This window comes from Eretmochelys imbricata, chromosome 5, assembly GCF_965152235.1.
Source record: "Eretmochelys imbricata isolate rEreImb1 chromosome 5, rEreImb1.hap1, whole genome shotgun sequence".
NCBI lineage: Eukaryota > Metazoa > Chordata > Testudines > Cheloniidae > Eretmochelys > Eretmochelys imbricata.
In genome coordinates this window covers 2,133,637-2,159,962 of record NC_135576.1, presented here as the reverse complement: position 1 = coordinate 2,159,962, position 26,326 = coordinate 2,133,637, and the positions used below count along the sequence as shown (strand labels likewise).

At 41.9% G+C, this 26,326-nt stretch overlaps 1 protein-coding gene across 3 annotated transcripts in view; it reads left to right on the top strand.

The window, feature by feature from the left end:
• The window catches only part of UNC13B (unc-13 homolog B), a 393,995-nt gene that overhangs the window by 203,624 nt on the left and 164,045 nt on the right, over window positions 1-26,326 (top strand). For 2 of the 3 annotated variants that reach the window (XM_077816578.1, XM_077816577.1), the window contains exons 2-3: window positions 10,372-10,394; window positions 19,425-19,471. In XM_077816578.1, coding sequence (XP_077672704.1) covers window positions 10,372-10,394; window positions 19,425-19,471 — 70 coding nt within the window. The remainder of the gene's footprint in view (window positions 1-10,371; window positions 10,395-19,424; window positions 19,472-26,326) is intronic. The other variant, XM_077816579.1, reaches the window with a different exon arrangement.

The following is a 26,326-nucleotide window of genomic DNA, read 5'->3' as shown; positions in this document are numbered from 1 at the left end:
TAGGTAGCCTTCTCCAATGATGTAAATTACGCTGTTTTAAATTAATAGTTCACTTTTGTGTTTCATGTGTATTCTTTATTGGAGGATTTATTAAAACAGAATGTTGTGATATGTGTTGCCTCAAGCATGAAAAATCCTTCTAAGAGTCTGTGCTTAGCACTTACCAGTTTGTTTTTCAAGGGAACACTTAAAAAACTTTCAAGATGACGGGGGAATATCTCTTTGAAAGATGTTTTCTAAAACTGTTAATTTTATTTCATACAAAAATAAATGTGCCTACTCTTCTTTGTTTTCATCTTTTTGGATTTCAAGGTGCTCAGGTGTACAGCATCTTCAGATCCAGAAAGTATGGGGAAGAGGGAGTGCTTTACAAATTTTATTATGTCTAACTTTAGGATATAACCAAAACATACAATCTTTAGTTCTGCAGGTTTTATTGTTTGCAGTTGTGCAACTAAAGTTTAAGCAATTTATGATGCCTAGATAAGTATAGTATAATATAGACTAGGGCGGTCAAGCAACTAAAAAAATTAATTGCGATTAGTCGCACGATTAAAAAGATTAATCTCGCGATTAAAAAATAATAGAATACAATTTATTTAAATATTTTTGGATGTTTTCTACATTTTCAAAAATAATGATTTCAATGACAACACAGAGTACAAAGTGTACAGTGCTCACTTTAGATTTATTTTTGATTACAAATATTTTCACTGTAAAAGAGTATTTTTCAATTCACCTCCTACAAGTACCATAGTGCAGTCTTTGTCATGAAAGTGCAACTTACAAATGTAGATTTTTTTTTGTTACATAACTGCACCCAAAAACTAAACAATGTAAAACTTCAGAGCCTACAAGTCCACTCAGTCCTAATTCTTGTTCAGCCAATCGCTAACACAAACAAGTTTGTTTTCTTTTATGGGAGTTAATGCTGCCCTCTTCTTATTTACAATGTCACCAGATAATGAGAACAAGCATTCGCACTGCACTTTTGATCCTGGCATTGCAAGGTATTTATTTGCCAGATATGCTAAACATTAATTTGCGCTAAAATTCATGCTTTGGCCACCATTCCAGAGGACATGCTTCCATGCTGACGACACTCGTTAAAAGAAGTGGTGTTTAAATTTATGACTGAACTCCTTGTGGGAGAATTGTATGTCCACTACTCTGTTTTACGTGCATTCTGCCATATATTTCATGTTATAGCAGTCTCTGATGATGACCCAGCACATGTTGTTCATTTTAAGAACACTTTCGCTGCAGATTTGACAAAACACAAAAGGTACCAATGTGAGATTTCTGAAGATAGCTACAGCACTTGATCCAAGATTTAAGAATCTGAAGTGCCTTCCAAAATCTGAGAGGGACGAGGTGTGGAGCATACTTTCAGAAGTCTTAAAAGAGCAACATTCTGATGCGGAAACTACAGAACCCGAACCACCGAAAAAGAAAATCAACTTCTGCTAATAGCATCTGACTCAGATAATGAAAATGAACACGAGTTGGTCCGCATTGCTTTGGATTGTTATCAAGCAAAACCCGTCCTCAGCATGGATGCATGTCCCCTGGAATGGTGGTTGAAATATGAATGGACATATGAATCTTTAGTGCATCTGGCATGTAAATATCTTACGACGCCAGCTACAACAGTGCCATGTGAATGCCTGTTCTCGCTTTCAGGTGATGTTGTAAACAAGAAGCAGGCAGCATTATCTCCTGCAAATGTAAACAAACTTGTTTGTCTGAGCGATTGGCTGAACAAGAAGTAGGACTGAGTGGACTTCTAAAATTTTAGAGCCTGCATTGTTTTATTTTTGAATGCAGCTTTTTTATACATAATTCTACATTTGTAAGTTGAACTTTCATGACAAAGAGATTGCACTACAGTACTTGTATGAGGTTAATTGAAAAATACTTTTTTACAGTGCAAATATTTGTAATAAAAATAATATACACTTTGATTTCAATTACAACACAGAATACAATATATATGAAAATGTAGAAAAACATCCAAAATTATTTAAATTTCAATTGGTAGTCTGTTCTTTAACAGTGCAATTAAAACTGTGATTAATCGCGGTTAATTTTTTAATCATGATTAATTTTGAGTTAATCGCGAGTTAACTGCGATTAATTGACAGCCCTAGTATAGACATATCAAAGTGTTCAAATCCCAATAGTAGGCAGTGTGGTCTGGAGGAAGGAGAGCGTGCTTGAGTGTCAGCATTCTTGGACTCTAGTCTGACTCTGACATGGGCTTCTTGGACAACCTTACATGTCCCTGCAGCTCCCTGCCTCCATTTCCCCATGTGTAAAATGGGGATAATACAGCATAGTGATGATGTAAAGATCAATCAGTATTTGCACAGTGCTTTGCATATGTAAAGGGGCATCAAAGTGGTAAATTATTATTACAGTTGCTCTAGTACATCAGGTGTAGTATGTGTTCTTGGTGCAGGAAACTGAAGTGTTTTGAGGGAGGCTTGGCATGAGCAAAAGAAGTTGAAACTGGGTAGAAATCAGATGTAGGGAGGAGCAGTCTTTTTTTTTTTTTTTTGCAAAATAGTCTGGAACATGAGGGCAAAGCTTGAAGTTGATGTGGAAGTGGAGAGGAAGCTAATAAGTGAGGTGAGGTGGTCAGAACAGGAGGAGGGGGGAGATGGGTTTGGCCCCAATGTTCTGAATAGCCTGGAGCCAGTTAAGGATGGTGTAAGGAGGCCACATCGGTTTGCAGTAGGTGAAGCGAGAAGATGATGAAGGTTGTGGCCAAGGTCTTAGAGGGCATGAGAAAGTTAATCATAAAATCTGTTCCATTAAAATGAGGTTGATCTGGTGTTTGTTTTCTCAGGAGATGTTATAATAGAGAAGAGGAGCTGCTTTAAGGTGCTATGGTGCTCTGTCTTCACTACACTTAGCTTATTATAGATTTCTGAGTCAAACCCTGTTTTTCAAGGTCACCATACTCAGAATGCAATGAAATATGCCTTGCCAACTCATGATGCCTGTTGAAATCTCATTTTAAAAATAAAATGTTTCTGTTTTTACAGCCTTTATAACTGTCTGGGTCAGCTCCACTGGTGACCTAATCCCTCCTGCCTGCCTCTAAGCAACTCTGACCTTGAATTATAGTTGTTTATATCTTAGTTTGAAAGTTAAGTTCAAGATATTTAATAGAGACGTCTGGTAACTGTGCAGCGAAGGACAGAAATAACCTGGAAGGTATCAATAAATCGTTGTGTGTTCTGGTGAAGGAATAATTGGTGTAAAGGTTTAAATTACTTATAGTTGTACCCAAATGCAAATTACCTGAACAATTTAGAACTTGGCAGATGTATCTAAATAGTGGTTCTTTCAGTTGAATTTGAATACAAAGGAATATCCTCTTGACAAATTGAGGAAGCTCAAAATTGAACAAGTCAGTTGGATGGAGTTCTGTGGTAAGGGTTGAATTAAGTGTTAATTTTTGGTGATGGCTGGAGGGCAAATGATTCTAGGCGGGGCTGGTAGCATGGCCTTTTATTAAGGGTGTCTGATGCTTCCCAATAAATGACTTTGTTTTCAATTGCTTAAACTTTGCTGAACATTCAACCAGTTCGACTGATATTTTCCATCCCAGGTGTCTGCCTGAGGCTGTTTTTTTTTTAAAGCCAGAACTTTCAGCCTTTTCGAAGAACAAGTGGAAAATACATTTTGCCCACATTAAATTCTGGTATTTTTTCTGCTCCATTGCCCCATGTTTTGTAAGTTGTGAGGGGGTGACCTTCGTTTCTGGGAAGTACCTATTCCCATCCCTTTTTATAAACAATCCCTTAAACAACAAAAAAAACCTGTCCAAATTTGGCCAACTTATAGGCCTTTGAAAAAACTTGAGTTCACACATGCTCAGTAGAGCATTGTTATATTTTAGCAGCTAAATTCCTCAGACTCCCTCTGCATTGAGCATGCTCCAGCCCCAGGGCTGAACAGGATTTTCCTTGCAATTGCAGCTCTGGGCTGCTGTGGGCTGTGCCAGGTCCTGGTCTGGGCACCTGAACTAAGAGCAGGGAGCTTCTCTCTTCTTGTTCTAAATCAGTGGTTCTCAGCCGCAGGTCCGTGGCCCCCTAAGGGTCTGTGAGCCCTTTCATGGGGGGCGCGGAGCCCTGCAGATGAAACCCAGTTCCCCCGAGCCTAGGGTGACCAGACAGCAAATGTGAAAAATCGGGACGGGGTGGGGGATAATAGGAGCCTATGTAAGAAAAAGACCCAAAAATCGGGGCTGTCCCTATAAAATCGGGACATCTGCTCACCCTACCCCAGGCCCCCCTACCCCAGCCGGGAATGGTGCAGGGGCAGAATCCAGGAGCTGCACTGGGATCCCCCCTGGCCTGTACACAGCCCCTAGCTACCCCCTGCCTGCATACAGCCCCTAGCTACTCCCTCCCGGCATCCTGAGCAGCTTTTTGAAACTTTTTGAATTGAGTCCCCACTTTGAATTATATTTTTGCTTGCGTCCCCCCACAGCCTGGACAGGCTGGGTGGCCTCCTGAGTGAGTCAGGGGATGGAGGTGGCACTCCCTCCCTGGACCCTGCTGTGTGGCATTGTCTCAAGCCCCGCAAGCCCTTGCCCCCTGTCCCCCAAATAGAAGTAAAACTATGCCTATGCCCAAGGGTGCCCCTGGGGCAGGAACCCCGCGCTCTTCCTCCCTCCCTCCCCCACCACACTAGGCCCTGGCGTTTTTATAGCATGTTGAGGGGGCCCTTAGCAAGAAGAAGGTTGCGAACCCCTGCTCTAAATGACTCCCTGCTGGGGGAGAATAGGTTGGCATAAGGAGCGCATGTATGTAAACTGGGGCTGGCTGGGCAAGGAGATTGGAGTCAGAACCAGTGGGGTAGGGGAGGGAGGTCAGGGGAGATAGAGCTGACGAGGAGATGGGGTGCAGGGGAGAACTGAATGACTGTGCAAGGAGAGTGGGACTGGAATAAGAAGCTAGGGGTGGGAAAGAGACAGGATTAGTACAGGGACAAGTTGGAGGAGGTGAGCAGAAGATGCCATATTTGGGGGAATGGGCAGAAGAGTCTGTACCTATCGGTTCACACTCTTCTCCAGAGCCTAGAATGGACCCCCAAATTCCTGAGTTTTGCCATTCCTCTGCTGTCAGCAAATATCTATGAAATCCCCTGGCAGTGTCTCATCTCTCTCTAATGCTGGTCCACATAATAATAATAATAATAATACTATAACCTAGCTTGAATATATCACTTATCTGCCCAATACAGTCTTAATTCCATGATCACATACTGGTTTTTTCCCCTCACCAGATACCTGCCTCATTCAGTGCACAAGTTCATAGAATCATAGAATATCAGGGTTGGAAGGGACCTCAGGAGGTCATCTAGTCCAACCCACTGCTCAAAGAAGGACCAATCCCCAACTAAGTCATCCCAGCCAGGGCTTTGTCAAGCCTGACCTTAAAAACTTCTAAGGAAGGAGATTCCACCACCTCCCTAGGTAACCCATTCCAGTGCTTCACCACCCTCCTAGTGAAAACGCTTTTCCTAATATCCAACCTTAACCTCCCCCACTGCAATTTGAGACCATTACTCCTTGTTCTGTCATCTGCTACCACTGAGAATAGTCTAGAGCCATCCTCTGTGGAACCCCCTTTCAGGTAGTTGAAAACAGCTATCAAATCCCCTCTCATTCTTCTCTTCCGTAGACTAAACATCCCCAGTTCCCTCAGCCTCTCCTCATAAGTCATGTGTTCCAGTCCCCTAATCATTTTTGTTGCCCTCCGCTGGACTCTTTTTGGTCTGGGGGGGCGGGTGGCAGCACATGGCTCGAGACCCCCCACTTGTGCTGAGGGGAGGGGGGCTGGTGGGGCTGGCAGATTCCCTACCCAGCTCCTTGCAGCTCTGCGGAAGCGGTGACATGTCCCTCCCTCAGCTCCTAGCTTCATTTGCTTTCCAGCCCAAGCACCGGCTCCGCAGCTCCCACTGGCCAGGAACTGTGGCCAATGGGAGCTGCAGGGGCAGTGCCTGCAGGCGGAGGCAGCACGCGGTGCTAGGAGCTGAGGGAGGGACATGTTGACACTTTTGAGGAGTCCCCTAAGGTAAGTGCCACCTAGAGCACTTACCCCATCCTTCACCTCAACCCCCAGCCCTGAGCCCCCTCCCACACCCAAACTGCTGCTGCTGCTGGGGGGCCTGAAACTGCCCCAGCAGGGGCCATTGCAGTTGGCCCAAGGGCTGCCCGAGCTGCTCAGGCGGCCCTTGGGTCGCCGCTGCAGAAGTCACGGAGGTCCTGGAAAGTCACAGAACAGTGATTGGCTGAACAAGCAATAGGACTGAGTGGACTTGTAGACTCAGTTTTACATTGTTTTGTTTTTGAGTGCAGTTATGTAACCAAAAAAAAAAAATCTAAGTTGCACTTCCACACTAAAGAGATGGTACCGTACTTGTATGAGGTGAATTGAAAAATACTATTTCTTTATCATTTCTATAGTGCAAATATTTGTAATAAAAAATGACATTAAGTGAGCACTGTTCACTTTATATTCTGTGTTGTCATTGAAATCACTATATTTGAAAATGTAGAAGAACATCCAAAATATTTAATATATTTCAATTGGTATTCTATTGTTTAACAGTGCAATTGAAACTGTGATTAATTGTGATTAATTTTCTTAATTGTGGTTAATTTTTTTGAGTTAATCACGTGAGTTAACTGATTAATTGACATCCCTACAATTTTTTTAACAACTTTTTTTGGTTCACTGAAGAAAAAAAAAAACATTTTATTTTGGGTAGGCCCCAAACTAATTTAAATTAAAAAAAAATTCTGTTTGTCCACCAAACCAAAAAGAAAAAGGGTCATTTGCCCAAGTCTATGAGGAACTCCGTGACAGAGACAGGGATAGAATCCAGTATTCCAAGGCAGCCTTTAGTTATCTTAACTGGGAAACCATCCTTTCCCCTCCTTCCATCCCCTGTCTTATTCATTACACACATTCCATCTTCTATGGCAAATGAGGCAGGGGTCCTACAGACAACAGCTTCCCTTCACTGCATACCTCGTATTCATGTCCAGAACCTGGTCCATTCTGTGTACTCAACGAGGCACTGTTCCTGTAGAAAAAATAATTTGAGATCATGTAATTAGAGGCTGTATCATAATGCATGTGCACTAAAGAGCCGAATTCTAGAATTTACTAACCTTTGAGTGCTTGATTTTGCAACCTGTAATAAAAATCTTTCAATAGTTCTATGTGTATAAAATATATAGTTATCCTCTTTGTGGCCCAGTAAAAGCAACAAATTAGTCCAGCTGTTAGAATTGGTATCCCAGTTTTGTCAGATTACTAGCGGATCAGGTGTGATATTTCGGAATGGCCCAATGTCTTTAAACTTTCATGACATTTTAGCAATACAATATACTTTGTGCCACCAGCTTATGGCAACCAGGATCATTCCTGAAAACTGGGGTAATAATATTGTACTGTTGCAGTGTATTACAGTGCATTGCCTGTGAAGATCTCAGAGATACTGTGTCAGTGTTTCGTGATGCAGATTCAAGGAGCTGGATAAATTCATATGCTCATACTGGTGTCCATCTTGGTTTCCATAAAGTCAACATTAAGATAAAAACGCCATTGACTATTATGCTTGTGAAGACTCTAATGATCTTACACACACAGATTTTTTTTAGCTAGTCCATCAAGGGTAGTTGCTCAAACATAGCCTAAAACTAAATTAACATTTTATTTGAATTGAAAACTGTATAGAAGTCTGTGCATTAAATTTTTCTGTTGCAATAATTTGATTTTGTAGCCATACATATCCTGATCCAGAAACTCTGCTAAAAGCATAAGTTTTAGCTGCATTCTTGCTTGTCATTTGCATAAAATGATTTTACTTTCAGTGATTGAGTTAAAAGTAGCTTGTCTATTTTAATACTCTTAGTGATCACACATATGTAATTTACACCCTATATAGAGCAATTTTACAAATTGTTTTAGCTATTCAACTGATTGCCCCTAGTTGCTATGAGGACTTGACTTAGTGCTTGTTTTCTCTAAAGTCATTTGATTCCTTCATACAGACACAGAACTGTTACACTGTAAGGTTTGTGAAATGGCTCTTTGTATACCTACAAATCACTGTGAACTAGAAGTGCAAATAATCTCTAAAAGTTTGCGTGACTCTTGCAAAACTTCACTAATGTTGGAATGGTCTTTTAAAGTACAGTACTGCTTTATTTTATTTTTGGGAGCCTAGTTTCGCTGTAGGAAACCCTCAGATTTTTTTTCATAAAATAAAAATCTTATTAAAAACAGAAATGGTCTTTGCTTAGAAAAAGTCACAAAGTAAAATTTACACAATGGAGACTGCTATTTTCTGCTGACAGACAAAAAGAAAGGGTAGGAAGAAAGGAAGACTTTGGTCTTTTAAATCAAATGTATAAATACATAGACACCTAAAGGAGTATACTCTCTAAGAAATTCCTCTTGAAGCTTCAGCTTTTCTGTGACCAAGAATATCTCATTACACAGTTGTTGCCATTTTCTGATTAACAGAAAAATTAGGAAAGGAGGAAGCATGTTTCCTGATTTCAGTATTTATTTTCCCCCGTTTATAAAGTGCCTAGCCACGGTCCTAGAAAAAAGAAAAGGAGTACTTGTGGCACCTTAGAGACTAACCAATTTATTAACACGGCTGTTACTCTGAAACCGGTCCTAGAAAAGCCAGGGAAAGCAGATGAATCTTGTAGCCTGCCTTGAAAAGGCCAGCACTAGGCTGTTGCAGACCCCATTAACCATCCTTAGGCTCTACCTAAACCCTCTGACGTAGAATGCGTTCTATCATTAGGATGAAGAAGCTGGGAAGTGAGGGGAGAGAAATAAGAAATGCACCTTCTTTCTGTGATAAATGGTGCAAGTTATCTGTGTACGTGTGAAATTCCTGCTCTCTGTCTGGTAGTAAAGTAATACAAGTTACGCAGGAAAATGGCAGCATCTTTGAAAAGACTGAGAAAGTGGTAACTGCCTGCTATTCTGGACCCCATTTTGAAAGAGATATTTGTCCTCCAGGATAGAGCTCTAGCCTGCTGTGGCATGGGGAGAGGAACACTGTACCCAAACATCCTAAAGCTTCCATCCCATCTTTGCTGGAAGGGATCTTTACTGGCTTCATTGCACTGCCACTCCTTGTGGTTGCACGCTCTGTAAGCACACCAGGTGTACGGGTTCTCAGAGATTCCGAGTTTGTAATGCTTCCTGGGCTTGAAAGCACCCCAGAATGTATTGAGCAATGAGATGGTGCTTACCCTGCAGAACTCTGAATCATTGTTGCAAGTCTCGTGCTGGGTGTGTAGGTAGGGATGGGAGCTCTGTTGCTGTTAGCTGTATGAGGTAGGAGGCACTGGCCATATCAGTTAGTGTTGTTTTCAGGTGAGAGGGAGAGGATGAAAGAGGGATGGAGAAGTGCAGCTAGGAGAAGATTGGGGGAAAGAGTAGAAAGAAAGGTAGGGATATGAAGGAACGTTGGTAAATAACACAGCAGACTGATGGATGCGCTCTCTCACTCCCCCATGTTCACACATACAGGTGTATTTGCATATGTTTCATAGCGTAATGACTCTGCAGTGGCTCATTCACGAGAGCCAACCTTTGGCAATATGCTAATAGCTGATGGTGCCACCTAACTGAAAATGGCCTTTATGGAAAAGATAAAAGGGCCTCTCCAGCAAGGTCAACACTACCTGGGGAAGCTGTGCTGGTGCACTTGCAGGCAAAATTCAGTAAGCTTACGTCAGGGGGAAACAGTAGGTGAAAAATGCAAGTTTGAAAAATGTTCACTGCAGTTTTAATAAATGGGACCATTTTACCCCTCTTGATTTTCTTCAGCCTGCTGTTGCTTAGGCATTTGATCTAAATACAATTAATAACAGAAGATAGACTTATCCTAGGAGTATGTCAAGTCCAGACTAATCACCCTGGGACTGTTTGAGGGTCTTGCCTCTTTGGCCTTATCCGCCAGGCAAGCATGTAAAGTGTGTGATACAAAATTCTGAGAAGAAAATCGGATTATGAAAAAGTTTGTCTTTCTTTAATGAAAAGGGAACTGAAGCCTTTTTGTTTGTTTAAAAACAATTTAATATGCATAAGAACATGAACCCCGATGTTAAAGCTCTAACTAAAAATTATCCATGTTTTAGCTAAATAGACCTTAGTATGTAAATATTCCAGACAAGCATGTGAAAAGCTTCCCACCACACTAACAGCTCTTGGACTCTCAGCAAAGGTTTATTCCACTTTTCAAAGTTCTGTCGCAAAGTCCATGGCAGAAATCTACTCTAACTCTGTTCTTCTCCTTCCCCCCTTTTTTTTGCAGAAGGAAGTAGAGGAGAACTTCAGGTTATACATACTGTATATTCTAACCAGTGTGTCTCCTCCTTTTCTGAAGCTCCAATGTGTGTGCATGCCCTGTCTAATTGTAACCAGTTGCTTCAGCTGAGGCTTTCAGATTCTTCCGGAGTTTAGCATGTTTTGGTTTTCAGAGGAATCGCTAATAACGTGTATGAGCAAAGAAGAGTCTGTTCAGTGCGGGTTACCTCCTAAGGAAAAAATATTCATACTTTATAGATTGAGAGATTCCTGAATGATACTCTGTGATCTGTGTGCATATACACAGGTGCAACATTAGCAAAGGGTAAGTGGGTTCAATGTAAGTGTTTTATCTAGTGTTTTCTAGTACCCCATTTACTTCCTGCACCTCTTGATAAAGTGAATGGTTCCAGTCCACACTCTTCATCACTAGCATCACTTCATTAATCTCTCAATGTTTTCTGTATAATTATTGCATTTAAAAGCTGAAACTACCATTTATGGGTTGTAATAACACTGGGCTCAAGCAATATTACATGAACTGGAATACAGGTTTGCTGTAGATTCCTATACTGATTCCTTGGCTACTGTGCTGTATATTTTCCTTGGAATTACAGTGTCTTGTGTTCCAATATACAGTGTAAAGGATACAACTGTGCAATCTGTACTTAGATGTATTTGCTAATCTGAAACAGTTTGCTCTCCAGTCACAGGACCTATGCTGAGATTTGCATCACTGCTTGCTGCCATTCAAGTACACAGACGGTACTGGGTTTAACTGTGTGATAAATCTTTGAAAAATGTTTGTTCCCCTCTCTCCTCTCCCTACCCCCAGTGCATTTATGGAGTTTTTCATGGAGTGCTATGCAATTTCTTAGCGTGTATTCTTAACTTCGAGTGCAGAGGAAATTCTGCCTATCTTAAAAACCTTTCATTCCTGTTTCAGTTGCCATTTTGGTTTCCTTCATGTCTCACTTTGGGTTTTTTCGAGTCAGTGCCATGTGGGCTAGGTACTCGTTGCATGAATTGCTTTTCATTAGTTTCTGTGTCTTGAGCAAAACTGGCTTCCTGCAGCAGTTTGAACCTCACATGGTCATTTGGCTTGTATGTGGAACAAATCTCCCGAGGTGTCATAGTTCCCCGAATTCAGAAGTTTGAGCTTTAAGCTTTAGCTTAGTCACGTGTGTATCAACTGCTTCATATTAGTGCACATGACAAATAAAAAACGAAATGTCTCGTATGTAACATTTTCTCTGAGGTAAATCCTCTGTCATCTTCCTCCTTTCATGTAAAAGCATCAGATACCTGCCAGGCTGCTGAGTCTGCCACATAAAGAATTGTAATTGCCTGAATTTGGTTATCCTCCAGCTGCCCCTGGTATGACAAACTTTCAGTCAGTTGCTTAAGCTAATGCCATTGTTACATTACGGTGAAGCTTCTTTGCAGATACAGGGGGCGTGGATGAAATAGTCACCTTTTTGCTTTTCTGTAACTTTGAACATCATGTGTAAAAATGCGTGAGTGATCAAGTCAGGTTAGTTGGAATCTTGGTCCAGTGTTGAATAACTGTGACCACTTTGCTCAGTGTGAGCTCACCAATGCCTCTGAAAACACACTCGGAGGTTCGGTAGGGGTGCTGACACAGTCACTCCTATCTTAGCGTCTTCGTCCTCCTGATCCTTACAAAAACAAATTTAGACATTGGCATTTTTTTTCAATGTTAATAATTTAACGTACTTATACACAGGTAAGGACACATTTAAAAAAATAATTTTAACCGTGGTGCTTCTTCAACCATTTATGTATGGTGGTTTTACATATCAATATGTTTTTCACTTATGCTGATAACTTGATTGATGCAATGTTTACGAGGAATAGAAGATTAAATGGGTTTTAAAAATCATGGTTATTGGTTGGTAGGAGAATTGTGAGATACAGCTTAAGTAAATGCTACTGGGTGTAGTGTTCACTACTGTAAGTGGTCCCATGGTTTTATGTGTGGTAGTAAGCACTATACCTGGTAAAAAAGAAAAGGATAACTTGTGGCACCTTAGAGACTAACCAATTTATTTGAGCATAAGCTTTCGTGAGCTACAGCTCACTTCATCAGATGCATTCAGTGGAAAATACAGTGGGGAAATTTATATACATAGAGAACATGAAACAATGGGTGTTACCATGCCCACTGTAATGAGAGTGATCAGGTAAGGTGAGCTATTACCAGCAGGAGAGCGGGGCGGGAAAAAGCCTTTTGTAATGATAATCAAAGTGGGCCATTTCCAGCAGTTGACAAGAACGTCTGAGGAACAGTGGGGGTGGAGGGGGGGAATAAACATGGGGAAATAGTTTTACTTTGTGTAATGACCCATCCACTCCCAGTCTCTATTCAAGCCTAAATTAATTGTATCCAGTTTGCAAATTAATTCCAATTCAGCAGTCTCTCCTTGGAGTCTGTGTTTGAAGTTTTTTGGTTGAAGAATTGCAACTTTTAGGTCTGTAATCAAGTGACCAAAGAGATTGAAGTGTTCTCTGACTGGTTTTTGAATGTTATAATTCTTGACATCTGATTTGTGAGACTGTCCAGTTTGGCCAATGTGCATGGCAGAGGGGCATTGCTGGCACATGATGGCATATATCACATTGGTAGATGTGCAGGTGAACAAGCCTCTGATAGTGTGGCTGATGTGATTAGGCATTCTTACAACTACAATACCTACCTGATGAAGTGAAGAAACAGATTGACAGATCCAGAAGAGTACCCAGAAATCACCTACTACAGGACAGGCCCAACAAAGAAAATAATAGAACGCCACTAGCCGTCACCTTCAGCCCCCAACTAAAACCTCTCCAACACATCATCGAGGATCTACAACCTATCCTGAAGGACGACCCATCACTCTCACAGATCTTGGGAGGCAGGCCAGTCCTTCCTTACAGACAGCCCCCCAACCTGCAGCAAATACTCACCAGCAACTGCACACCACGCAACAGAACCACTAACCCAGGAACCTATCCTTGCAACAAAGCCCGTTGCCAACTGTGCCTACATATCTATTCAGGGGACACCATCATAGGGCCTAATCACATCAGCCACACTATCAGAGGCTCATTCACCTGCACATCTACCAATGTGATATATGCCATCATGTGCCAGCAATGCCCCTCTGCCATGCACATTGGCCAAACTGGACAGTCTCTACGTAAAACAATAAATGGACACAAATCAGATGTCAAGAACTATAATATTCAAAAACCAGTTGGAGAACACTTCAATCTCTTTGGTCACTTGATTACAGACCTAAAAGTTGCAATTCTTCAACCAAAAAACTGCAAAAACAGACTCCAAGGAGAGACTGCTGAATTGGACTTAATTTGCAAACTGGATTCAATTAATTTAGGCTTGAATAGAGACTGGGAGTGGATGGGTCATTACACAAAGTAAAACTATTTCCCCATGTTTATTCCCCCGCTCCACCCCCACTGTTCCTCAGACGTTCTTGTCAACTGCTGGAAATGGCCCACCTTGATTATCACTACAAAAGGCTTCCCCCCCCCCCCCCAGCTCTCCTGCTGGTAATAGCTCACCTTACCTGATCACTCTTGTTACAGTTTTCAGAGTAACAGCCGTGTTAGTCTGTATTCGCAAAAAGAAAAGGAGTACTTGTGGCACCTTAAAGACTAATCAATTTATTTGAGCATAAGCTTTTGTGAGCTACTGCATTCGATGAAGTGAGCTGTAGCTCACGAAAGCTTATGCTCAAATAAATTGGTTAGTCTCTAAGGTGCCACAAGTACTCCTTTTCTTCTTGTTACAGTGTGTATGGTAACACCCATTGTTTCATGTTCTCTATGTATATAAATCTCCCCACTGTATTTTTCATTGAATGCATCCGATGAAGTGAGCTGTAGCTCACGAAAGCTTATGCTCAAATAAATTTGTTAGTCTTTAAGGTGCCACAAGTACTCCTTTTCTTTTTGTGAATACCGACTAATACGGCTGCTACTCTTATACCTGGTAAGTATTTGGTGGACCAGGTCCCAGGTTTGTAAAATTATTGGCTGTCAGTATGAGAAGTATAGAACCAAATGAACAGGGATGTAATGATTCAAGTTTTATGTACTTGAGTAACTGTTTAATGCTCCATTATTGAAATACATTATCATACATTTATACACTTTACCAAAATGAATAGTAAAAGATAATGTCCAGATTTAAATGAATAGTCGGGCTGGATTTTGCACCCCTTTCAGTGTTGAGTGGTTCCTAGCTTTCAGCAGTCCAAGTTGCTTCTTGAGGAGTGAGGGACAACTCAAGGAAAGTAAGGATGGCAGAAATGCTGAATTTTTTTTTACTAGAAATAATTCCTGAATGGTTTTGCATGAACGCTTTGGTTGTGGATACTCTGAGTGTTAAATTGTACACGTTTTCTTTCCTTTCCTTTCCTGCTTGGTTCATGAGAAACAATGGCTAAAATACCAGCCATCCTTTGGAACCGCCTTCTCCTTTGTCACTTAGTTTGTCTCCTGGTCCCACCCTGTTGAGTATTGGACTTCCTGGCTTTGAGATAGGTCTGGCTGCCTTAGCTGCAGTCTGTTCTGTGAGCTAACAACTGCTGTCCGCCAAACCCTAAGGGTATGTCTTCACTACCTGCCGGATCGGTGGGCAACGATTGATCCAGCGGGGATCAATTTATCGCATCTAATCTAGATGCGATAAATTAATCCCAGAGCGCTCTCCTGTACGTCAGCACTGCGAGAGGCACAGGCAGAGTCAATGGGGAAGCAGCAGCAGTCGACTCACTGCGGTGGAGACACCACGGTAAGTCAACCTAAGTACCTTGACTTCAGCTACGTTATTCACATAGCTGAAGTTGCGTAACTTGGATCGACACCCCCTCCCAGTGTAGACCAGGGCTAAGTGTTTTGTACTGACTCGAACTGTCTTGTAACTAGCAGCCTGGCCCAGGCCCGTAGCCGGCTGCTGAACCCTTTCCCTTTCATGGGAAAGGTGCAGTGCTACCTTCTGACAACAAACTGCCAGGCTCAAGGGACAGCGCTCATCAGTTCTGGTAATTCCACTCTAACAGCACTGCAATCTGACATCTCTGCCCTCGACAGGCGAATGTAACTCTCTGCAAAATGTCACTAGGTGCTGTAGGGTATATTATGATATGTTACGTTCTCTCTCTGCTGTGATAGCATCTCCTGAGGTACGTCTAACTTCAACTAATCCTAGCTGCAGGAAATGCAGCTTCCAATCCCTTATTGTCGGGCAGATTTTAGAAATATTAAATATTCTGGACACTATCTATGCTGGTGTTTTAATCTCTTGAAAACTGGCTGATTATATTTAGTACACCTCTGATGAGCTAGTCAAATACTTTTTCTACCACTCTCTGTATCTGAGAAGTTATTTTCAGCAATAAACCACTGTTAATTTGCACTTAACACATTTGGTCCTTGATTCCAGCGGAAAAATTGCTTTTTCACTCCTGTGTTACTGCTACCAGAACATTAAATTCATATCTTCAGCGGGCTTGACAATCCTATTGATTTAACTATATGCTTCATTGCATCTTCTCCTGAAGTTTATAGGAAAAGTGTGGGAATTATTCCTGTACTCTGTTTTTCCTCTTTGAAAGGAAATACCTGTTTATACTGTTCTCTATATTTTTATGGTCCCCTTGTGTCCTCACTCTGCATTGTCAGATCACCTCAGTGGGACTGTAGAGGTATGGCTTAGGTGAGAGGGTATTGATGGCATGGCTTCAACGGGGGCACCCAGGAAGTTGTGAAGAGGTATAGCCCCCTCAGAGGAATGCTCCTTCTCTCTGCAAATGCCCCAAGATCTGTGAGGAAACTCCACTGATCTTTAGATTTCAGTAGGGCTGGAAGCTCCTGCTTCTTGCTTGTTCTGCAAGCCTTCACAATCATGTATCATCAAAGTTGGGATACATTAAAACTTATATATATTTAAATCAATGGAATGAGCAAGGCATGTGCCAAACTTAGTTTGAACTATCTGACTTTGTTGCAACATTTGCCTCCATCCTGTCTTCATCTGTTTAATCCAAGTTAGACTGTATGCTTTTCAGGATAGGAGTCTTGTTTTCTGTCTAGACAGTGTCATGCACGCCAATGGAGCTATAGAAATAATAAATAACAGTAAGGAAATTGGACTTCTCACCCTGAGAGGTTGATGATTCAAACTGAGTGGAAACTCGCTATGTTTTCTCAGTACCTTCAGGTTTTCCATGGAGGGTTCTTCATAAGTATGTGATTCTGTCCATAATTTCTATGTTATGCCCACAGGAAAGAAAGAGAAGAATCTTCCTTTCTGATGCTGTCCTCTGTTTTCTATCCATTATTTGACTGGAATGTACTTGCTGACAGATGTCCCTTTACATTGATGTGGATTCTGGAGAGGACACCCACTTTTAGAGAAAGGGTGCCTGTTATACTAACCATCTTTGCAATCTCCAAAGATAATGATTTACACTTACGTTTTTCTTTTCTGTACACGTGATTTATATACTGTCAGCAAATTAAGATTCATACTGACCTAAAATAATCACTCTTAAATGTTATTATCTCTTCCACATACCCCAATCTTACCATTAGAAAGTAGTTATTCAGCTTTGAAGATGAAGTTCTGGAAGGGCATGAGCTAGGGTTACCAACTTTCTAATCGCACAAAACTGAACACCCTTGCCCCACTTCTGCCCTGCCCCTTGTCTGAGGCCCCACCCCCTCACTCCATCGCTCACTTTATCCCACCCTCACACATTTCCATGGGTCTGGGGCAAGAGGTTAAGGTGCAGGGGGGGGTGAGGGATCCCACTGGGGGTGTGGGCTCTGGGGTGGAGCCAGAAATGAGGCGTTTAGGGGGCTCTGGGCTAGGGCAGGGAGTTGGGGGGTGAGAGGGGATGAGGGTTCTGGCTGGGATGTGGGTTCTGCAGTGTGGCCAGGGATGAGGGATTTAGGGTGCAGGAAGGGGGCTCAGGGCTGGGGTGGGAGTTATGGTGCAGGAGGAGGTTCCGACCTGGGGCAGGTGGTTGGGGTGTGGGAGGGAGTTTGGGGCGCAAGCTCTGGCCTGGCGGTGCTTGTATCAGGCGGCTCCCGGAAGCAGCCTGCATATCCGGCTCCTAGGCCCAGGGGGCAGGGAGCGCTGCGTGCTGCTCGCACCCGCGTGCTGCCTGTGCCCGCAGGTGCCGTCCCTGCAGCTCCCATTGGCCATGGTTCCTGCACTTGGGACCTGGAGGGACATGTCGGCTGCTTCCAGGAGCCGAGTGGAGCTAGGGCAGGCAGGGAGCTTGCCTTACCCCCACTGTGCTGCAGACCAGACTTTTAGCAGCCCGGTCAGCCGTGCTGACTGGAGCTGCCAAGCGTTTAGATGTTTGCCTGCATGTGTGTGTTCTCTGTGTGCCGTCCCAGCTCTGTACAGATAGTTGGCAGAGCAGACCTCAAGTCGAACTGCCCAATGACCACAGGATCCGTTAAGATACGAAGGCGCCCAGCCAGGTTTATTGTCGACAGGGCATGGTAATAGCAGCTGGCAGACTCTACAAGGATACTAAGACGTGTGCCCGTGACAATGGACGCAGCTCAGTGAATAGCAGGACTTTCCATTCCCCCCTAGGCTGACTCTCCCTCTGAGACTCCATTTTATACATCAGTTACAAACAAGTTACATATTACCCCTCTGAGGTAAGTTAGTTGACACCCTCTGACATAGCCAGTTACCACCCATCACACTGTCATCCAGACCTTATCTTTAGGAGGGGTCAGCATGTTCCTATTATCTTTGGAGAACGTGCTGGTATTGGGGTGTTCTGGTACCACCCTTCTGCAATGTGTTTGCGTGTGTGCTCTCTGCTAGCACCTCTTAGGAATGTGCATTTTCGCAATATCAGCCCTGTTCTTGCCAAAATCTGTGAGTAGGGCCTTCCTCTTGCTCACAGCCTGACTTTGCCTTATATCAGCAAAGCTTTGACCACTACTTTATCTCAGGCCTCATACCAGCCTCTGATACAAGGGCTTATGTTTCAGGCTTATGTTAGTACTACATCAGGGTCCCTTTTCAACTGGGTAGTCCGGTCAAAAACTGGACACATGGCAACCTTAGCATGAGCCCCAAGAGTTGGTTAGCAACAGACAATAAAGGTACCTTTTTTCTCCAGGTATAGTTACAGTAAACAATTTCTCTCTGCACAGCAAATTTTACTGGTCCTTTTAGGTACATAATAAATATTTAAACCCTTCTCAATTCTTATGTCATTCCATTGAGGAATTTTTATAGAAGCAAAGTCAAACGACATTTTGCCCACAAATGTATGTTCCTTACACTACTGTAAGAGTGTGGCTTGAACTGACACAAGCCAGATGTGATACTGAAAACCTGACCATAGTTTACCCCATTGTGCCCAGGGATTGCAGCTGTCCCGGTTCTCAGCTGGGCACCTCATTAAAAAGTGAGTGTCCCTGTATACCCTGTGGAGTACAAAGCTTTTGCACATTAACTTAAAGGTGGAGTTCTACAGCAAACTGAAGTTTTTGTTTTGTGGATTAGGAAGGCCTTTATATTTGTGCATGAATAAAATCACAGTAGGTTGAGGTATTCCCCTGCTAAGTAAATCAAGATCACTTATGTTTGTAGCTTCATTCTGTCCCTCATTTGTGCATTTCTTACAGCTTGTTTTTAATTTATAATATTCAAATATAAATGTACTCCTGGTGATCTAGAGCGATAAGGAATTCTTTGGCTGGGTGGGGAAGGCTGGAGTTGCTCTTCTGAGACTCCTTTTGAAAGGGGAGTGCACTGAACAGGCTCTTTTGGTCCCTCTTTAGGTGTTTGATGAGATTCCATCAACTGTTTGTGTATCCCCATGACCTGTCCCGCCTTGCTGCAGTCATTTGAGGTGTTTCTGGAAATGGAGTGTTTGTGTGCGTTTACCTGCATGAAGTGTGCTCCATTACACCTCTCCCCAAACCTTATCCTGCTGATTTATTTCAGGTTCTCTTCTTTTGGAAGCTAACTTTGTTTCTTTTTCATTATTTAAGGGTCAAGATGATGGAGATCCATCAAAACCACCTTGGTTCAAAGAAGGGTAAGTGGGGTTTTGTACTATTTAATTTTCCATTTTAATTGTTTCACGCTATTTTGAGTCTCATTTCACTTAAGCAAAAGTATAAGCGACATGCACCCTACAAATTGTTTTTAATGATTCTCTTCAAATTGTAGCGCTTTAAGTCATAAAGATGACCATACCGCTTCCAAGAGCAGGATGCTGATATGTTTTCACAGCCTCCATTTAAATTGAGAGGAAAGCGACATAACAATAGTGTGTATTGTGCGGCTGTTCATGTTGAGACCTGGACTCAAGTACTACGTTGGAATGGCTACACCTTGTTTATAAAGTGCTATATGCAAACGTGTATGGTGATCATAAGTATTCATAGTCCTTTCTATCCAAATTGCAGTGGTCAAGTGCCTAAAATCTTAGAGGAGGCTTTGTATACTATCTTGTTCTGAGTCAGCCAGGTAGCTGGCCATATTGGAAAGGAAAACCAGCATCTCAGAATAAATGTTGAGTTCTGCCGGTGTTCAGATGCCTTGTCCTAGCTCCTGATAAAAATGGACTTAAAGAATGTTGTGAAACTACCCTATGAATGCAGCAACGATGGCAAGTAGAGTAAGCTGATAAAACTGGAGGGACTCGGCAAAGCTTTGCAAAATCTCTAGCTCAATAATGGTCACAACTATTAATCTGTAGCTCGTCAGCCTGAGGTGAGTTGCAGTTTCTTCACTAAAAAGAAAAGGAGTCCTTGTGGCACCTCAGAGACTAACCAATTTATTTGAGCGTGAGCTTTCGTGAGCTACAGCTCACTTCATCAGATGCATACCGTGGAAACTGCAGCAGACTTTATATATACACAGAGAATATATTCTCTGTGTATATATAAAGTCTGCTGCAGTTTCCACGGTATGCATCTGATGAAGTGAGCTGTAGCTCACGAAAGCTCACGCTCAAATAAATTGGTTAGTCTCTGAGGTGCCACAAGGACTCCTTTTCTTTTTGCGAATACAGACTAACACGGCTGTTACTCTGAAACCAGTTTCTTCACTGTGTAGTATGCTAGCCACAGCAACTGGAGCTGGCAGATTTTGATTACCAGTTAAGTCAGCGTGAAACTTTGCATATTGGATGTCACCACTGTAGTTTCTTCATAATGAATTAGTTTCTTCAGGACAAAGACGTGGACACATTAATGCTGCTTGAGTTTTGTGTGTGTGATATTTGGATAGAAACATATGGCTTTGCTTTGTTTTTTCATTCACTGTCGTTGCATGTGTATAATACACAGTAGGCACTGATGTGCAGAAGCAGCTTTGTCCTGAAATCTTAGCACAATATTGGTTCTCCCTGTGTGTAAATTAGATTTCATAACATTGAAATAGGTTTTCTTAACCAAACATTAAGTTAAACTAAATAAGGCTTCATTTTACAGCTCTTTACTTTTTAGTAATTGTTTTGCAATGTTGGCTCTGCCATAGAGAGCTTCTTGCCACACCTGCAGAAGCCTAGTGCTGCCTAGCAACCTCCTGCTTCCCAAAGGAGCCCAAGACTCTGCTGAGGAGGTTGGTGGAGAACTGGCAATTAGCGGTAGCAGAAGATAATGATTTATTCTAACTATAAACAACACCTTCTACTCTCTTTTTAACAAGGAGTTTGTATAATAAATATACCAGTTCACACACTTAAGATGATTTGCTGGCCTGAAGAGTAGAAATTATACTTTTTGAAATAATTACTGATTTTAAATGATTTTTGTATTAAACAAGACTTGTACTATTCTACACAATTAAATTTGCGTCAGACAAAATAATTCATTTAACATTTCTTCATTACACCAGAAATGTGATGTTTATCCAAACTGCGATTTATATATTGTATTCTGCCACACAAAGAACTTCAATAAAAGATGGCTCAGGTTGAAAGGGTGTTAATGCCTAATACAGCTAGCACCGAACCAAATGCTTTGGTTCTGGGAATGGGCGACAGAGGATGGGTCACTTGATAATTCCCTGTTCTCTTCATTCCCTCTGGGGCACCTGGCATTGGCCACTGTTGGAAGACAGTATGCTGGGCTAGATGGACCTTTGATCTGACCCAGTGTGGCCGTTCTTATACGATGAGAGGTCTAATAACATATTTAAAAATTCATAAGAAGAATTATTTTGGTGAATTCTATGTCTTGTGTTATGCATTAGGTTAGACTAGATGATCATTCTGGTCCCTTTTGACCTCAGAATCTATGAATCTATGGAAGTGCCACAATCCACTCAAGCTTTATTTTGCCTTAACGTCTGTTGATGAGTGCGACACTTCTCTCACCAACAGAAATTGGTCCAATAAAAGGTTTTGCCTCACCCACCTTGTTTCTGTAGTATTAAAATAGACATGCACATTCTCTCAATGGGTACGCTTCCAATACAAAATAAGTATTGATACCAAATATTAAAAAATTGAGGTAAAGCTTCAGCACAAAATATTATTCATGTGCAGTACAGTATATAACCAAACAATATATTTATGCAAAAAATTAAACATTCCCTTTCTGCTTATACACGGACACTATTCCATCCATCAACAGATCACGCTGTAATAAAACTCCTACAAATATTACATATGTAATATGTAACCAGAGCTGATCCAGAAAATAGGAGGGTGTGCTGTCTTCCGGGTGCTAAGATACGGGATGTAGACCTGAGGTTGAAAAGGATTCTAAAGGGAGCGGGAAAGAATCCCCTAATTATCCTTCATGTGGGAACAAATGATACGGCTAGATTCTCGCTGGATAGTATTAAGGGAGACTATGCTAGGCTGGGGAGGACGCTTAAGGAAATTGAGGCTCAGGTGATCTTTAGTGGGATTCTGCCTGTTCCTAGAGAAGGGCAACAAAGGTGTGACAAGATTATGACTATCAATAGATGGCTTAGGCAGTGGTGCTATAAGGAGGGCTTTGGGATGTATGGCCATTGGGAGGCGTTCATGGATAGAGGACAGTTCTCTCGGGATGGACTTCATCTGAGTAGGGAAGGAAATAGACTTCTAGGATGGAGGCTGGCACAACTGATTAAGAGAGCTTTAAACTAGGAATTTGGGGGAGATGGTTGGGAGATGTCCAGGTAATCTCCACGCCAGAATTAAGCATAGAGTGGAAAGAAAATGAAGTAAGAGTGGATACAGCTGTAGGTAGGAGGAAGGGCAGTGTAGATACAAGTCTAATAGGTTATACTGGTAGTAAAATAACCGTGCCTAATAGGGTACAGAATGTGAGTGAGGCTAAACAGCAAAAATTAAGATGTTTGTACACTAATGCAAGGAGCCTAGGTAACAAAATGGAGGAACTAGAGTTACTGGTGCAGGAAGTGAAACCAGATATTATAGGTATAACAGAGACCTGGTGGAATAGTAGTCATGACTGGGCTACAGGTATTGAAGGGTATGTGCTGTTTAGGAAAGACCGAAATAAAGGTAAAGGTGGTGGAGTAGCACTGTATATCAATGATGAGATAGAATGTAAAGAAATAAGAAGCGATGAAATGGATATGACTGAGTCTGTCTGGGCAAAAATTAAATTGGGGAAGAAAACTATCAGAGCCTCCCCTGGGATAGTGCTTGGGGTGTGCAATAGACCGCCGGGATCTAATTTGGATATGGATAGAGCCCTTTTTAATGTTTTTAATAAAGTAAATACTAATGGAAACTGTGTGATCATGGGAGACTTTAACTTCCCAGATATAGACTGGAGGACGAGTGCTAGTAATAATAATAGGGCTCAGATTTTCCTAGATGCGATAGCTGATGGATTCCTTCAGCAAGTAGTTGCCGAACCGACTAGAGGGGATGCTATTTTAGATTTGGTCTTGGTGAGTAATGAGGACCTCATAGAGGAAATGGTTGTAGGGGATAATCTTGGCTCAAGTGATCATGAGCTAATTCAGTTCAAACTGAATGGAAGGATTAACAAAAATAAATCTGCAACTAAGGTTTTTGATTTCAAAAGGGCTGACTTTCAAAAATTAAGGAAATTAGTTAGGGAAGTGGATTGGACTGAAGAATTTATGGGTTTAAAGGTAGAGGAGGCCTGGGATTATTTTAAATTAAAGCTGCAGAAGCTATCGGAAGCCTGCATCCCAAGAAAGGGGAAAAAATTCATAGGCAGGAGTTGTAGACCAAGCTGGATGAGCAAGCATCTTAGAGAGGTAATTAAGAAAAAGCAGAAAGCATATAGGGAGTGGAAGAAGGGAGGGATCAGTAAGGCAAGCTACCTTATTGAGGTCAGAATATGTAGGGATAAAGTGAGACAGGCTAAAAGTCAAGTAGAGTTGGACCTTGCAAAGGGAATTAAAACCAATAGTAAAAGGTTCTATAGTCATATAAATAGGAAGAAAACAAAGAAAGAAGAAGTGGGACCGCTAAAAACTGAGGATGGAGTGGAGGTCAAGGATAATCTAGGCATGGCCCAATATCTAAACAAATACTTTGCCTCAGTCTTTAATAAGACTAAAGAGGATCTTAGGGATAATGGTAGCATGATAAATGGGAATGAGGATATGGAGGTAGACATCACCATATCTGAGGTAGAAGCGAAACTCAAACAGCTTAATGGGACTAAATCGGGGGGCCCAGATAATCTTCATCCAAGAATATTAAAAGAATTGGCACAAGAAATTGCAAGCCCATTAGCAAGAATTTTTAATGAATCTGTAAACTCAGGGGTTGTACCGTATGATTGGAGGATTGCTAACATAGTTCCTATTTTTAAGAAAGGGAAAAAAAGTGATCCAAGTAATTATAGGCCTGTTAGTTTGACATCTGTAGTATGCAAGGTCTTGGAAAAAATTTTGAAGGAGAAGGTAGTTAAGGACATTGAAGTCAATGGTAAATGGGACAAAATACAACATGGTTTTACAAAAGGTAGATCGTGCCAAACCAACCTCATCTCCTTCTTTGAGAAAGTAACAGATTTTTTAGATAAAGGAAACGCAGTGGATCTAATTTACTTAGATTTTAGTAAGGCGTTTGATACGGTGCCACATGGGGAATTATTAGTTAAATTGGATAAGATGGGCATCAATAGGAATATTGAAAGGTGGATAGGGAATTGGTTAAAGGGGAGACTACAACGGGTCCTACTGAAAGGTGAACTGTCAAGTTGGAGGGAGGTTACCAGTGGAGTTCCTCAGGGATCGGTTTTGGGACCAATCTTATTTAATCTTTTTATTACTGACCTGGGCACAAAAAGTGGGAGTGTGCTACTAAAGTTTGCAGATGATACAAAGCTGGGAGGTATTGCTAATTTAGAGAAGGACAGGGATACCCTACAGGAGGATCTGGATGACCTTGTAAACTGGAGTAATAGGAATAGGATGAAATTTAATAGTGAGAAGTGTAAGGTCATGCATTTAGGGATTAATAACAAGAATTTTAGTTATAAGCTAGGGACGCATCAACTAGAAGTAACGGAGGAGGAAAAGGACCTTGGAGTATTGGTTGATCATAGGATGACTATGAGCTGCCAATGTGATATGGCTGTGAAAAAAGCTAATGTCGTCTTGGGATGCATCAGGAGAGGTATTTCCAGTAGGGATAAGGAGGTTTTAGTACCGTTATATAAGGCACTGGTGAGACCTCACCTGGAGTACTGTGTGCAGTTCTGGTCTCCCATGTTTAAGAAGGATGAATTCAAACTGGAACAGGTACAGAGAAGGGCTACTAGGATGATCCGAGGAATGGAAAACTTGTCTTATGAAAGGAGACTCAGGGAGCTTGGCTTGTTTAGCCTAACCAAAAGAAGGCTGAGGGGAGATATGATTGCTCTCTATAAATATATCAGAGGGATAAATACCAGAGAGGGAGAGGAATTATTTAAACTCAGTACCAATGTGGACACAAGAACAAATGGATATAAACTGGCCACTAGGAAATTTAGATTAGAAATTAGACGAAGGTTTCTAACCATCAGAGGAGTGAAGTTTTGGAATAGCCTTCCGAGGGAAGTAGTGGGGGCAAAAGATCTATCTTGCTTTAAGATTAAACTCGATAAGTTTATGGAGGAGATGGTATGATGGGATAACATGGTTTTGGTAATTAAATATTCATGGTAAATAGGCCCAATGGCCTGTGATGGGTTTTAGATGGGGTAAGATCCAAGTTACCTGGGAAAGAATTTTCTGGGAAAGAATTTTCTGTAGTATCTGGCTGATGAATCTTGCCCATATGCTCAGGGTTTAGCTGATCGCCATATTTGGGGTCGGGAAGGAATTTTCCTCCAGGGCAGATTGGAAGAGGCCCTGGAGGTTTTTCGCCTTCCTCTGTAGCATGGGGCACGGGTCACTTGCTGGAGGATTCTCTGCTCCTTGAGGTCTTTAAACTACAATTTGAGGACTTCAATAGCACAGATATAGGTGTGAGGTTTTTTTTGTAGGAGTGGTGGGTGAAATTCTGTGGCCTGCGTTGTGCAGGAGGTCAGACTAGATGATCATAATGGTCCCTTCTGACCTAAATATCTATGAATCTATGAATCTATGTTGCTGAGCAGTAAGATCCTCCTACTTTTATATCTGCAATGTGCACGTTAGCAAAACCATGTGCGCTGTGCAAGTGTCAGGGCCCATAATGTGGGCTGTCAGACCCAGGAGTAGAGTTAAGGTCATGGTCATGCCAAGTGTCAAAGTCAGAGTCAGCAACTGAGGAGATGTGAAAGCTGTCTTCAGGTGTTCAAAGCATTGGTGGGCCTCCAGTTGGCAAACCCCACAAACCTTTGGATGTCTAAGATGATTCAGTGTTTGGCCCAACCCCAAATTGCAGACACGTTCTGTGGGTCCATCCATAGTCTGTCTGCTGACAGGATGAACTCCAAAATCTTGAAGGATGATTGGTCAAATGCATACT